Source organism: Salmo trutta, chromosome 24 (assembly GCF_901001165.1).
Source record: "Salmo trutta chromosome 24, fSalTru1.1, whole genome shotgun sequence".
Classification (NCBI taxonomy): domain Eukaryota; kingdom Metazoa; phylum Chordata; class Actinopteri; order Salmoniformes; family Salmonidae; genus Salmo; species Salmo trutta.
The window spans coordinates 15,468,160-15,483,944 of NC_042980.1; the positions used below are offsets into that span (position 1 = coordinate 15,468,160).

The window sequence follows — 15,785 nt, forward strand, 5'->3', positions numbered from 1 at the left end:
CGATATCGGTAGTTCCTTTAAACTGTATTGTCCAAAAAGAGAAAAGACAGAGGTCCACTTGGCTATTGAGTTAAGGGACTTGGCCCTTCTGTTTCTACAGGTCATGCCCTGAAACCTCAAGTGTCGTCCATTTTCACAAATTTTGTGGAAGGGTTAAAGAAATTCTACATCACCAAGGTAATTCTTAATGATTTGGCAGAAATACTACTCCTCATTTCTCTCTTGTATGTCATCTGTGCTTTCTGGAAAGGGCTAAACAAATTTTACTTCCCTGTTTTTCCCAGTTCAAAGGTTTTGACCCCCACCAGTTGGTTGTTGCCACCCTGCTGTTCGAAGGGGACCGTGAGAGGGTCTTGCAGCACGAAAAACAAGTTTACGACATTGCTGCAACATTTGGGTAAGTAGCCCCCATTTCCTTCTTTCAGGTCAGTAGATGTTACCCAACATGCATCCTAAATTTGTGAGGGTTAAATTCCCCCCTTTTATTCTGGGAGACTGTCTTCAGCGCACAGGTTACATACACATGATGGTACCTGGTACACTCCTCACTATGAGAAATCTGCCTCAGGCCTTGCTTGGAGGCATTCCATTGCCGTAGTGGAAGAGCTTGGCCCCTCAGGCTGGAGGTGGTGTGTTTGAACCAATCTAAGACCAAGTATAAAGAGCAGTGTGATGGATCACCTGTGGCTGTCCTCCTGTCAGACATACTTTGGTGATGGGGGATGGGGGGGGGGGGGCCTCGCTATTCTGATTGATTGTGAGGCAGATCAATAGAGGCCCTGGTGGAAATAAGTGATCTGTCAGCCTGAAAGGGATGCTATCTCTCTCCATTCTGTATATCTGCTCCTTAACTACAACAGTAACAAACCTGGGTTCCTCATAGTTCCCCTACATGTTCAATTCAACTACACTCATGGAATTCTGGAAACATTCCTTCACTCTTCTAACCCTGTATACAACTGAAAGGCCTAAAATAATTTATTATATATACAAAAGTGTGTTGTCGTGTGTAGTGGCATAGAGGTCAGCGAGTAGGGACTTGGTGATGAAGCTGTGCTGTAAGGCCCATGTCTGAGGTGCCTGAGGGCCTCCGCTGGGCTGGGGGTCCCACCCTGCCCGGAACCACACTGTTCCACACCATTAGAGGAATCAGAACATACTGTAGCAAATAACTCACTTCTTTATCCCCCTGAACACACCTCATCCGCTCTGCACCTAGTCATCATAAACAAACCCTTCATAAAAACACTGGCCCCGTTATTGTCTTGGTGACCCTATGGATTGTGTATTAGTGTTGCTCCTTGGCCCAGTGCACAGCTTCCAGTCCATTCCTCAGGTCACTGGCTTTGTGTCCTCAGGTAATATCCTGACCAATTCACAAGTTTAATCATTGAAAAGGCCTCACCTACCAGGCGGTGTGTTGTGTTTTTAGTTTTTCCATCATTTCATTACTTGTCGAGAGCCTGTGATCGATTGGGTGGGTCTGTAAGGGATAGTGTCTTCTGGTTTTAAGGAATTAGGGGAGAAAAGTACAGGTAAATCAATTTAGTGATTTCTTAATGAGTGCGTCCTGATTTTAATTTGGGTTGTTGGTTGAAAATGTTATTACCCGCGGCGGGTGATGGATGTGTGGTTGACCCGCAGGGAGCCACAGAGCGGCAATCATTGATTTGAACATTGTGGCAGTGACGGGTACTGACTGGCATCACAGGCAGCTGTGGTCAGGGAGAGATGACAGGGCCAGAAAGGAACCTGTTAAATATTAACTTATCTTTTTCCAGGGGCCTGGCAGCTGGAGAGGACAATGGACAGAGAGGCTACATTCTGACCTTCGTCATCGCTTACCTCCGGGTGGGTCACTTCTTCTCCTCTATTCTGCCACGCTCTCCCAGTGTCCAGAGACAGCTCGGGGAGGGAGGGGGCACTGCTCACAGGGGCAGATAGAGACCTCTGTCAGCTGATAGGATAGAAGGAACATGCACACAAAGGCTGCAGAATGTGACCTCTGAGATATCTGGCCTCTCTGTTCAGTCAGGGATGTCATGTTGTCATTGGAGGAATCTTGGCATGAGCAAATGACAGTGAAAAGCGCAGATCATTGCCTTATGCAAGTTGTGAAACGCTAGCAATGTTGTGTGCCTCTTTATTTGACTTCCAATAATAGTTATTTTATTTGATCAGGTATTGTCCCCTTCTCAAATCCAAGCCACGTACTGTTATGTTTTACATGAGTATTTTTCTTGCGGTTTATTAACAGGACTTGGGGATGGACTACTACGTGGTCGCGGAATCATTTGAGACGTCGGTGCCTTGGGACAGGTAAAGACAAAGATGGCAACATGTTTAACCTCTGTCTCTGAACTGGTGTGACAATTCCACATCGCTCTCTTCCCACACAGTCAGTTTGAAGAGCCCCAAAGACAAGTAGCTCAACCCCCACTCCCTCTCTGACATTCACCTTCATGCCTGCCTTCTCCCTCCATTAACTGTCTGTGCGTGGGAGGGAAGACTGCCTCTTCAGCCCCAGTCTGACTCTGTGCAGGGGGGAGCGAGAGGGAAAGAGAGAGATGGCCAGTGTGATACATTCATGTGTGCTGCTGGGTGTGAGATTGAACATGAATTTCCAACATACAGTGTTGGAAATTCAGTGTAAAAAAAACCGTTCCATTATGAAACCACACAGTTCTTCCCACACAGGAACAAAAATGACGGACTCCCTTGCACCTTAAAGCGATATCTCAGGAGAGTACACCCCCCCCACCCCCTCTTTGTTACAGACACACGGGCAGACACACACACACGAACACCAACACACACGCGTGCTCAGCACCCCACTGTGTAGACTGCCTGATGGGGGTTAGCAGGCGAGCATATGTTCAGGGCTCATTACCCCTCTTCCTCCTCCATCTCTCCACACTAGGCTGCACATGCCTGGGAGTGATGGCCATTAGAGAACAGAGTGAGCCAGTCTCTCCCAGCTACAAATACCTAGCACTGCAGTCTCCATAATGGCGTGAGGTTCTCCATTTTGTCTGTCTCTCTGTCTGTGTACCCCACAGTTCAGGGCCAGAGGCCTTCTCTTCACATAACTCCCGACAGCTCAGCTCCACCTGTCGTACTAGGTTAAATCACGGGGCTGTGCACCCTATTCCCTATATAGTGCATTACTGGGTCTCAGACTGGGCTTTCATCATGTCCTAACATTCTGCTAGTCTTCAGGAGAACATGCTAGTCTTTATCTTTCTTCCTCCTGTTGTCTTTCTCCAGGGTGTTGGACCTTTGCCGGAATGTCAAAGAGCGTATTAACCGAGAGTGTAAAGAGCGAGGGGTCCAGTTTCAACCCTTGACCTCATGCAGGTACGTTTAGGAAGAGACCTTTCAGCCTTTCAGCCGTGATTTGATTGGATTTTGATTTGATTTGGTCTTGGTTCCGAGCGACAACACACTTGCTGACATCTCTATCTCCCTAATTCAACTTGTGTACATATTTGACTGGTGTGGTTGATCATATCCTATGATTATATCTTCTAAAACGTGTTCCCTGCTATGAGTGAGCCAGTAGTGTATGTGCGCGCAGGCAAGAGAGGAGTCCTGTGTGACCTTCCCTGTGTGACCTGGCCACACACGCACAGACCGCCTGCTCCTTGCTCACTGTGGACAGATTAGGGCCCAACTTGATTAGGCTTCAGCCATTTATTTCCCGCCTGCAGTCTGTCACATGATTGATTTGCCCATTTAACCTCTAGAAGCCAGCACACCCTCCGAGCGATGGGCCACGTCACAGGAACAACAGCTCTTGCCACAACTCCTCAAAGGAGACAGGGGCTAGAGAAAAACAACACAGAGAGGAGACGGCCTAGAGAAAAACAACACAGAGAGGAGACTGGATCTAGAGAAAAACAACACAGAGAGGAGACTGGGGCTAGAGAAAAACAACACAGAGAGGAGACGGCCTAGAGAAAAACAACACAGAGAGGAGACTGGATCTAGAGAAAAACAACACAGAGAGGAGACTGGATCTAGAGAAAAACAACACAGAGAGGAGACTGGATCTAGAGAAAAACAACACAGAGAGGAGACTGGGGCTAGAGAAAAACAACACAGAGAGGAGACTGGATCTAGAGAAAAACAACACAGAGAGGAGACTGGGGCTAGAGGAAAAACAACACAGAGAGGAGACTGGATCTAGAGAAAAACAACACAGAGAGGAGACTGGGGCTAGAGAAAATCAACACAGAGAGGAGACTGGATCTAGAGAAAAACAACACAGAAAGGAGACGGCCTAGAGAAAAACAACACAGAGAGGAGACTGGATCTAGAGAAAAACAACACAGAGAGGAGACGGCCTAGAGAAAAACAACACAGAGAGGAGACTGGGGCTAGAGAAAAACAACACAGAGAGGAGACGGGATCTAGAGAAAAACAACACAGTAAAGAGACGGGGGCTAGGGAGAAACAACACAGTAAAGAGACGGGGGCTAGGGAGAAACAACACAGTAAAGAGACGGGGGCTAGGGAGAAACAACACAGTAAAGAGACGGGGGCTAGGGAGAAACAACACAGTAAAGAGACGGGGGCTAGGGAGAAACAACACAGTAAAGAGACGGGGGCTAGGGAGAAACAACACAGTAAAGAGACGGGGGCTAGGGAGAAACAACACAGTAAAGAGACGGGGGCTAGGGAGAAACAACACAGTAAAGAGACGGGGGCTAGGGAGAAACAACACAGTAAAGAGACGGGGGCTAGGGAGAAACAACACAGTAAAGAGACGGGGGCTAGGGAGAAACAACACAGTAAAGAGACGGGGGCTAGGGAGAAACAACACAGTAAAGAGACGGGGGCTAGGGAGAAACAACACAGTAAAGAGACTCTTGTACTGGTGTTTCCTTTCCCTGAGGCACATTGTTACATTGATAAGGGTTTAGTTTAATTTTCAATGCAGATATTTTTGCCCTGGTTAGAGAGTTAAAGTAAATATGCACATGCCTTCTCAGATGGTTACTATCCAATAAATGCTTAATGATAAGGGAATCAAGCATCATTTTATCATATTAGCCCTGCGCTTCTTAAAAGGAAGCACATAAAGTTTTCAAATAGTATTCATCTTTTGAACTGTGCAAAATGTCTGTCATTATTATAATTTCGTGTTGCGTATTCATGTGAAAGCACAATCTTTTAGCCAGTTGCGGACAGCCAGTGTTGAAGCATATTGTGTCCTGAACCATTGTAAATGTAGCTCAGATAATCCAATCAAAGTGTGCTGATGGCCATTCAATGTCCTGATAATGGGATGTTATTAAAGGTGACTGATCCAGCGCATCTCCCCCGCGTCTCAGAAAACACGAGGGAGAATTGGGGTCAGAGGTTCACGAGGAAACGCCAGCCTCTCGGCTCCATCTGTCTGCTCTCCGATTCCAATGAGAGAGAGAGAGGGAAAAAAAACAACAGCATTTATTGTTACAAAATGGATTTTGGTGCTACTAAACAATGCTCTCTTTGGATTCATGTGGAGATAAATTACAGTGGGACAAGTGTGGACGAAAGCATTTAAGAACATAACCCAGCCTTTATTCTCTGTTGTGAACGTTATCGTGTTGAAACCCTTTCCTCTTGCCTTGCAGAGTGACTCAGACCTATGACGCTGGCGCGTGTATTTACTTCTACTTTGCCTTCAACTACAGAGGACTGGCAGATCCAGTACACACATACGAACAAGTGGAGGTAAATCTACGGCACACTATGTATATGTACTAGCTACCCACTCACAGACATGCATCATTTCTGACCTGAACCTCTAACCGTTACCACTCAGGAGGATGTATACCGCCATAGTTAAGGGTGATGATAGTCATTGTGGAAATAATGAGTTCATTGATTGATGCATTGATTGACGTGTGTCGTCTTGTCCGTTCCTAGCACGCTGCTCGAGAGGAGATCCTAGCCAATGGAGGAAGCCTCTCGCACCACCATGGAGGTACAGTCAAGTGAACATCCCTACATCTAGAAGGAGCCCTACGTCTAACCATTTCAGCACGCTTTGGCACCGTTTCTTCGGCTCAAAACCCGACAAATTCGGAATACTGACCCGCCTCCTCACTTAAACCACTGCCCTGCCACCCATCTCTTTAAAGTCACGTTAGGGTGGTCTGACAGGCTCTTTCGGTATGCTGCTCTATGTAAGACAGCAGGTACAGTCTTTTGAAAACCTCTGTTTTGGCTAGGAGGAGACCTTTCGTTGCTTCCTTGGCGCGTCCAAACTTTCCCACCGTGCAGACAAGTGAGTCTGCCATGGCTCTTTGTTCATTTCAACACAGGCCAAATGAAACGTGAGCAGGGGAGCGAGGGGGGGAAAAACGACTCTGTGGTGCCCTATCAGGGCTAACCAAAATGGCTACCTTACCTTATCTATATTGCCATCCGCCTGGCTGTTTTCATACATCACTTCAGGCTATTCATCATGCCTGTCAAAAACAGCATGCAGTGAATCAGCTGCGATATTAAATCACAATTTCTCCTGAAGGCGGGGAAGGTTAAAAATTAAAAGATTGCTAATACTAGAAGGCAATGGGCCAGGGTAAATGATGCCGGTGTTATCACCCGGTATTTACTGACCTCCAATCGGTGGGCCAGCCGGCCACCCGGGGCTGAGCAGGGGGGCTGAGCAGGGGGGTGTGGGGCCAGGGGGGGAGAGAGGGGATATTGATGCAGCTTCTCGGTGCGAGGCCCACTCTGTAATTGTGATTAATAACAGCTGGGTCTGCTATCTGAGCGAGGACAGGCCGGTTTGTCTGCCCACAATCACCGCGTGACAAATGGAGCTAGTTTCACTGGGTTTTGTGTATCAAACAAAACAGATGTAGTCTGGGAGGACGAGGTGGGAGGCCACCGCAGGAAATATACATTTTTCTAACCTGTGTTTACACCAGGTCAGGGTGCGTGGCTGTGCGTGCGTGTAGTGGCTCTGGGTGAGTGTTTTGTTTGTTGGTGTGTGTGTGTAACCCTCTATCTCCACTTCTCCACTATCCATCCCTGCAGCTCAATACACTCTTGCTACAACACAACTACATTTTTACACAAATGTATGTGGACTGGATTTGACGGGTCGGTTTAAGTACATTTTAGAAGTAGTCACATACCATCCATTCATGACAAAATATTCTATTGTTTTGTTGTTCTATCCCCAATGTTTAGCTCTAAGGTGGTCACTGTTGCGTCCGAGTAGAACGTAAAAGGAAACGTAATGTTTTAGCAGGAACAGAGCTGTTGGCACACCAGTCAGGTTGAGGGTCATCCGTCACAGTGTAAACACAGAAACAGCCCTGGTCCTTCAGACAAGTCCACTCACTCCACTGGACTTGTCCCTGTTCATATCAGAGAGACACAGGCCCACTACACTACCCTCTCTTTCATGTCCTGGTCTCCATTTGTCAAAACAGGCCAGTACACACAGAGAGATTGAGTGGCAAGGCTCTCAGCTCAGTCCTATACTCCACATGGGAAGTGCTCCAGAAGAGCAGGAAGGCAGCTCCTCCTGACCGTGTGACTCTATAGAATGTCGGCCTAAATGCCGCCGGTCAACTGCACTACTACACAGGTCACCGAGTAGCGCAGCTGGAAACCAAGAAAAATGAGTTGAATTAGCTTATTTTCCGTTCATTAGCCGTAGCTCTCGTTGTTGGGCCGTCTCCCAGAGGTACACAGAAATATCCGCTGTTTCTAGACCTCAGTGTTTCTCTTTCTCATTCATTTCCAAAAGAAGTGCCTGCCTGCCTGCTCCTCTTTGCATGTCTCAGCTGTATGGCTAAACCCAGGGTAGATTGATTGCAATAGCAGGCGAAAAGGAGGGAAAATGACAAGATAGATGTGTAAATTATCACTGTGATGGAGGCAATGATGCAGTCCCAGCACCTTCTGTTTTCTCTCCTTCCTGAGTGGAGGGAGGGATGGAGGTGGGACGAGGGAGGGGAGAAGGAGGGAGGAGGAGGAGAGCAGGCCACTTTGTTAGTTATTGGGTAGCAGCGGATTGGGTGACTGACTGGTCCCACTGTCACCATCTGGGTGTGCGTGGCGTGGCCCCCCTGTTTGTCTTGTCAGGAGACGGCCCTCTGTGGCCCCATGGCTGATTTCCATCTGTATCCCCTGGCTGCTCCGCCTCGGCGTCACTGATAGCATGGCGCCCTCCCATCTCCCCAAGCCTCCCCCATGCTCCAGGTCTCAGTCACCCCCACACCCCTCACCCCCTTTCCCTCAACTCCCCCCATTTAACATGGGAGGCTGGGCTGCCTCTCTTCAATGTCAGTGACGTAGAGACAGGGTGGGGCAGTTCAGTTATGGGGGAAGGGATGGTATGTGAGCGCCCCTTTTCTATCTTGCTTTGTTAAATTTGTTTGGTGTGCTCTTATCTAATCTCTGATGGTTATATCTGCGCATTACCTGCAGGAGCTTGAGCTCCCAAAGCATGTACTCATTTCAATGGCACCTGTTTAAGATCATTCCATTCTCAGGGCTGTTTTTAGACTAGTGGGAAAAAAGATAGCTGCGTGTGCTTTTCCAAGAAAGTGCGACCTTACGCTTGATGTTTACCCAGAACAAACTGACTGCCTGGTTCCCCCTCTTCAAAGACACAATGTCGCTTTCAGATTGACTCTGATCTCGGCACAGGTTCCTCAACTTTTTGCTTTGTTATTTACTTTCTAAATGAATTGTGTGTTATCAGACAAAAGGAGTGAGGTTGCTGTGACCTGTTGTCACAATTGAGGACATGTGGGAGTTTGTCATTCTAAAACTGATAGTGGATTGAACGCTTCTGTAGCAGTTTCAATGTGGAGGCAGTCCCATGAATGCTCCGGGTTTCCAGCCATGCTCTGGTCAGTGTTAGGACCTTGGTGTTGACTGTGTGCCAGGGACCAGTGAGAACCTGTCCCTCTCCCAGGGGCTCCAGACTCCCTGCTGAGGTCCTGCTGCTGAGGTCCTGGCAGGACTGAGGGGGCTCTGGAGTGTGTCTGTCTGGCCAGCTGGCAGAGCGCTGGTCTCGGCTCTCTGGCCAGGCCTGGCCCACGCTGTGCCAGCTCCTCAACAGGCCCCTCCCTCACAGTGGGCCTGCGGCCAGAGCCATGACAGAGGACCATTGTGTCCCCACGCCACCGGCACAGTCAGTGGCCAGGGTCAGAAGGATGGCGGTGTGTGTGTGTGGAGCGGGTGAGCGTGGCACGCTGGGACTTCAGGGCTGTGCTGGTCAGCCTGAGGAGAACACCCACCCCACACACCGTGGTGGCGTGTGTGGGGGGAGGAGGAGAATGATAAGGTAGTGGAAGCCTGCTCAGGGAATGCGGGAGGGAGAGGCAGAGCAGGGCGTGCATGCGGCGGCCAGCCGGCACCTCCTCAGGGAACACACAGGGCCTAATGAGTTTGATAGGCTGCTGGGCTCCATAAATCACGCCATGCAAAACATTTCTCCTCTCTGAATAAAAGCATTTATCACCTTCTGTTTATTCACTCACTCTCACAAGATTGATTGGCTCCCAGCAGCCTGCTGCGCAATCAGGCGTGCCGATTTCTCCTTTCTTTGTGTTTATTTTTTTCTTCTCTCCCTCTCTCCAGTTGGGAAACTTCGGAAGGAGTGGATGAAGGAGAGCATCTCCAGCTTGGGTGTCGGGATGCTCCAGTCCGTCAAGGATTATGTGGACCCAGATAACATTTTCGGCAACCGAAACCTCCTCTAATTTACTCCTTGCTTTGTTTTCCACCTTTTATCTTCACACTTTTTCTAACAGCATCTCGTGCAATTGGCTTTAACAGTTACTAAAATGTGAAATTGACATGAAAAGAAATATAAACTTTTTTTCCCCCCTCCTTCTGTATGACTTGAGTTGAGCTGTCATCGTCAGACGTGGTTGCATTCCTAGGGTGCGTGTCTGGTTCTTGAGGAAAGCAATACGCTGGTCACCTTTCACTTTCCTCGCGTTACATTCTGTTGCACGCGGTAACAATAATCATCTATGATTCATTTTTGAAGATCATTGCAACAAGGCCTCAGTCCTTTCCAGTGTGTGTATCATACTAACTATAGTACTGTAAATGTGTACTGTTGCTCGTTTCAGTCACGTGTACAACACGCCATAGGGAATGGTCTTTCATACTGTACACGATGCGAGCTAACTTTTGTGATGCCATGTTTGCCATGTATTAATTCATGAATAGTTTCCTACGATTTATGCCATCTTCACTAACTTAATTTGTATTTGTACACATTGTTTATTCACCTGTGTTTGGCACTACTTTAGCAGTAAGTTTGAGATGAACGCGCTCTCTAAATCCCTGTGCCTTTCTGAAGACGTCTCCCTTTCCTCCTCATATACTCCAGGCGCAAAGGTTACCGACTGGAAGCTTGACTGGTTTGTCTTTTTTATGGCATCCCGTTTCTTCCCTAATAATGACCATGCCCTTCATTACAGATTTCTCTGTTTCCAATTGGTCTTTGTTTCTCAACTCAAGCACTCATGCCTTTTAGTGATTACTTAGAATGATGAATTATTGCCACAGGAGATGTGTATTTTGTTTGGATCTAAACATGTACCTAACCTAGGAGTATTTACATTATGCTTCAGTGGTGCCTACTGAAAATTGACCTCAGGGTTCAAATGTCCCTACCCTAAAACCTTAACTATTATGTCAAACTGTCATTGAAGAAACTATGACAAGGTTAGATGATGCATCTAACAACTCATATCATTGTTCTTTTTGTGTTGATTTTTCTGAATTAGATTTTAACCTTGCATGGTCTTTGCTTGTCATATAGACAGTTCAGTTTGTGGACAAAGCCAATATACTTGGATCGTACATGCTAGTGTGTACTTTAGTGTTAACAGGTTAGAGACAACTGAATCCCAATGCCCATGTTTGTACCAAAGACTTTTCACACAACCCTCTCACCATGCAAACACATACTGGATGTATATGTTTGTACATGTTGTATAGTTAAATACATTTAGTATACATTAACATTTATATATCCTGATGATACTTTTTTTAATTATTCATATATGCAAATACCCAGACACCATCTCTAGAAATATCCAAAAATGTATAACTGTTACTGTAAGTATTACATGTACAGTACTTATTTCTGTTCATATCAGAGAACTTCATTAAAATGTCATTACAATTGTCACTACTTCAAAATAAGTTGCTTGTATTTAGATGTATTTACCCACAAATACAACAGAATTCATTGCTAGTCTGGTGAGCGTCCCAGTATTGTGGTTTTGTTGGAAAGGATACATTTGAGTCAAACAAAATTGTACCTTTGTCACTTACCTATTATTGTGTAGCTAAGTTGGCCTTTCTTTTGGAGGCATGTGTTGATGTTGTGGCCAATCCTGAACTCGCAGACATGAATTCTACTGTGCGGTGCTAGAGAAGGATACATGAAATGTTGTGCGACCATTTTCCTGTCACTACTACTGTATGACTTTGTTCCTCCTGTTCCCAAGCTAGCCTCACAGCTTTCCCACAGTGCATTGTGTCACCCCATGCCACCTTCCTGCCCAAGTGTCTCATCTCCAGCTCCAATGAACATTTTGCCTCAATGAAACGTCAATGAAGGAAATGGTGGGGCCTCAGCCAGTATTTTCTGATCAGTTTCATGCTTTTACTTCTTGTGATGGTATCGAAAGATAACTTTAATGAGAGCTTGAAATTTGAATGTTTGTTATTTTCCACTTGATAGTATTAACATTCAAGTACATTTTGTTAATGCTGTTTGTGCAATAAATTCACATAAAACAAGCAGTTGTCTTGTAGATTGACACATCAGTTTTCATTCAGTTTAATGGAAATACTGTATTCAATTGACAGGAAATGTCACTGCCTGTCTCTCACATACAGGTGATGTCAGAACACACATTCTCACTCTCACTCACACACTCTCTCACAGAGCAAAGGGCCCGGTCCTCAAAAAGATACAGACATTGTTCGGCCGCCCACTCGCCCTCTTAAGACACGCAATTGACTATACCTTCTTCAAGCTCAAGGTAATCCAGAACGGAGGAGTTGCTGTAACACACATCCTTTCTGTGCTTCCAGTCAAAGGTATCTCCAGCAGCTCCCCTGAGATTCATCCTCCCACTCACCCACCCACACACTGCTGCTGACGTCAACATGAACACAGCATTTATCTGGGGAACAGCTATGTAGCAATCCCAATCTTTCAGAGAGATTGTAATTACAAATGATAATCCATGTTGATTTATATGCCACCACCATCACCCTGATTTTACACTGAGTGTACAAAACATTAGGAACACCTTTCCATGACCGACTGACCAGGTGAAACCAGGTCAAAGCTATGATCCCTTATATCACTTGTTAAATCCACTTCAGTCATTGTACTTGTCCATCATCAAGGGGAGGAGACTGGTTGAAGAAGGATTTTTAATCCTTGAGACATGGATTGTGTATGTGTGCCATTCAGAGGGTGAATGAACAAGACAAAAGATTGAAGTGCCTTTGAACAGGGTATGGTAGTAGGTGCCTGGTGCACCGGTTTGAGTGTGTCAAAAACTGCAACGCTGCTGGGTTTTTCACACAACAGTTTCCCGTGTGTATCAAGAACGGTCCAACACCCAAAGGACATCCAGTCAACTTGACCAACTGTGGGATTCATTGGAGTCAACATGGGAAAACACTTTGTAGAGTCCATGTCCAGATGAATTGAGGCTGTCCTGAGGGCAAACGGGGTGCAACTCAATATTAGGAAGGTGTTACTAATACACACTTACTTTGGAATGTATGCCACCAGGTATGAATATTTCTCAGTTATTTCTACAGTAGGTCTTGTGCGGACACATTTCCAACTTAGTCCTGATTTGAATCACTGCTCAGCAGGTAATCAGACACTCGATAAGGAGATAGTGCTGGAATTCTCCAATACGACTGTTCAGATTGCATCCATCCTCTTTATTCCTATATACCCATTTGTCCACATGGGGTCAGTATGGTAACAGGAAACAATTGTGCATGTGTACTCTTCACTAGAGAATGGGATCTCTTACACAGCCTTACAAAATAATGAAGGCACAGACAACTAGCAGCACATTTTTATTTCAACTTAACAAAAACATTGCACATTTTCCAGTAACATGCCTGTATAGGTCCATCAAGTTCACCTCGCTTAATGAGAAAAGAGTAGTAACCAATGACGTATATAAACCCTGAATTGCAATGCTATGTATTGGCCAATGAGAGGCTTGAAGCCGCTGGTCGGCCATATTGGCACTCCCCAGTGGGAGCAGTCCTCCATAGGAATGAATGGAATTCTACAGTATTTCAATGAAATGTTTCAAGGACAGTATTTCAATTCAAAATGTTTCAAGGACAAAATTACATGTATTTGAATATTTTCTTTGTACTTAAAAATGATACTTTAAGGAAAATGTTTTTATGTTTTATTTACTTAAAATGTGCACGTTTAGCTGACATAATATACTTTAAAAGTATGCATTAAGGTGTCTGTAATATAATAAACTTGTCTAAATCAAAGGTAAACATTAATAAATGCATTTCCATACAATCCAAAATGTATTTTACATCGGTGGGGGAGTGCCAAGATGGAGGTGAGTTGGCTTCAAAACAGTGCCCCCTGTCAGTCTTCTAGTGTATATATAAACCATTGGTAGTAACAGAGGGAAAATATGAAGAAATACAATAAGCTGTTTCCAAATGCTAAAGAAGACAGTACCAAGTAAAAATTGGCCACATTTGAAACCAAATGTAATAAAAATATTACAGCAATGTTAATACTTCACCAAACATGATGCAATTGTATAATCCATGCAATTAAATTAAATAGTCATATGCATATTAATAATAAAGTTCAAAATACGAGGTATTTGTTGGCTCACATTTTTGTTTGCTACATCCATAGCAGTTTGATTTCAATACTGTAGTCACACCTCATGCAATTCAATTTCCCATTGTCAATTTGTTTCAACCCAAATACAGTAGCACAAAGATCCATGCCACACAATGCACACAGCTACATTTTTAAACTCCAATTAACAAAGCTACAACAATTCATACCCCAAATAAAACGTCAACATGGAACCTAATGCAGCTACCGCATGGACACGTTCTGTTCTAAAGGGATCCAAAAGTGTTCATAGTTTAGGACAATTGTACGTTTAGATTTTTTGTCTGAATAGCTAGTTCTGTTATGTACTGACATGATATTCTGAGGTACACTAGTAAGGAATGAGCTGCCATTACACTATTTGTGTGACATTCCCGATGCACCTTTCCCTCAGCTGAAATAGCTTCAGCAGAATATATAGCCATTCTCTGTTGAATCAACCTGCAGCGGCCATCTAAAGGCCATAGACTAAAAACAAGCACATCGTTGAAATTAGTAAACCAATGGGATGGGAGCCTAATTGTAAACTGGCAAATTATTCATAAAATGTGAAATGATCAGAACAATTTTGCAAAGGCACATTTGTCTATGTGTGTGATTGATCCCTTTTCCTATCATGTGGCTTATAAAACAACTCTTCTGGTTCAGTAATACTTCTAATGTAACGTTACATATATGAAATACTCTCTAACTGAGACAGGGGATCAGGACCAAACGAAGAACGGTCAAATAGAATCTCTCAAACTATAGAAGAATCTCAGTGTGTGAAGACGCCATGCATTTTTCATAAGGAGTTTCAAACAAGGCACAAGGAGCGGAGTGGAGCGAACGATTTGCATTGCAAGCATAGCCACGGGCCCTGCTGGTTCCCAACATCTTGACCCTCAACACTAGCTAACTCCAGGACTCCGAATCAGCCAAGCATCCAAATCAACAACTGCACTTGCATGTACCATCTCTTCAAATGTCATATGTACAAAATAAAAAAAAGAGTAACCACCCTCCCCAAGAACAATATTCTAGCAACAGATATCGAAAGCAACGTAAGGGATGACATAATGACGGTACAGAAAAACAACAGTTAGGTCCTCTCTACATACTCTCCATGCACCTTGTAGTGAGGTTGCAGCTTTCTCCTAAACCGGCCTTATCACTGGTTGCCATTCTGACACAGAGGTCTGAAGTTTCCTCACACTTGCAATGGTCAGAGGAATAACTAGCTGCGCTGCTCTGACTAACATGTCAGACACAGCTCTCTCTGTTTCCCACACAGGAAGTAGCTGTGGAAGGAGCAGGAAACACCTTGACCGTGGCGACAGTCTAAAGCCCATCTCTAGTGGCAAAAGCAAGCAGAGCCCAAGAATCTCTGCACTGCACTGCACTGCCTATTCTGCAGGCTGCATTAAAGAGTAAAGAAGCTAAGAGGCGGAGGAAATATTGCCTGGAGAGGTCAGCAGGAGCTAGCTTGCCGGTTTGGGAGGGTCACCTGCACAGCAAGGTGTGTTGCAAGGTGTGTCGCCCAAAGAACGAGTTCTTGTTTCTGTGGTGTCACTGCTGCAATGGCTTGTGGGTTTGGACTCACTCTGGCTGCGTTGTCTCTCTTTGTTCAGCTCCTCCCACTTGGCCCTGTTAGCCTGGATCAAGTCAACCATTGGCTGGAGCTTGGGGTTTATTTTCACCAATGTCTGGAGAGAGGGAGAAGAGAGAGAGAGGGAGAAGAGAGAGAGAGGGAGAAGAGAGAGAGAGACAGGGTGTTATAAAGTGAGATAAATGAAGACCATCTTTCACTTAGTACATTATTCATCATACAAAAAATATGCATCTGACTGCTAAGCTACCTGCCACCCCGATATGTACAGTAGGCTACAGTAGAGCA

The 15,785-nt window shown here is 45.3% G+C and overlaps 2 protein-coding genes across 2 annotated transcripts in view; one reads left to right on the plus strand and one right to left on the minus strand.

Moving 5' to 3' along the window:
• Nucleotides 1–11,787, plus strand: part of LOC115160788 (alkyldihydroxyacetonephosphate synthase, peroxisomal) — a 40,555-nt gene extending 28,768 nt beyond the window's left edge. Inside the window, exons 13-20 of the mRNA XM_029711194.1 lie at nt 101–177; nt 285–397; nt 1,782–1,851; nt 2,258–2,319; nt 3,268–3,357; nt 5,622–5,721; nt 5,917–5,974; nt 9,601–11,787. Coding sequence (XP_029567054.1) covers nt 101–177; nt 285–397; nt 1,782–1,851; nt 2,258–2,319; nt 3,268–3,357; nt 5,622–5,721; nt 5,917–5,974; nt 9,601–9,722 — 692 coding nt within the window. The 3' untranslated portion in view covers nt 9,723–11,787. The remainder of the gene's footprint in view (nt 1–100; nt 178–284; nt 398–1,781; nt 1,852–2,257; nt 2,320–3,267; nt 3,358–5,621; nt 5,722–5,916; nt 5,975–9,600) is intronic.
• Nucleotides 11,788–13,083: 1,296 nt separating this feature from the next.
• LOC115160789 (dual 3',5'-cyclic-AMP and -GMP phosphodiesterase 11A) overlaps nt 13,084–15,785 on the minus strand; it is a 54,301-nt gene continuing 51,599 nt past the window's right edge. The window contains exon 21 of the mRNA XM_029711195.1: nt 13,084–15,594. Within this exon, the coding sequence (XP_029567055.1) occupies nt 15,370–15,594 (225 nt within the window). The 3' untranslated portion in view covers nt 13,084–15,369. The remainder of the gene's footprint in view (nt 15,595–15,785) is intronic.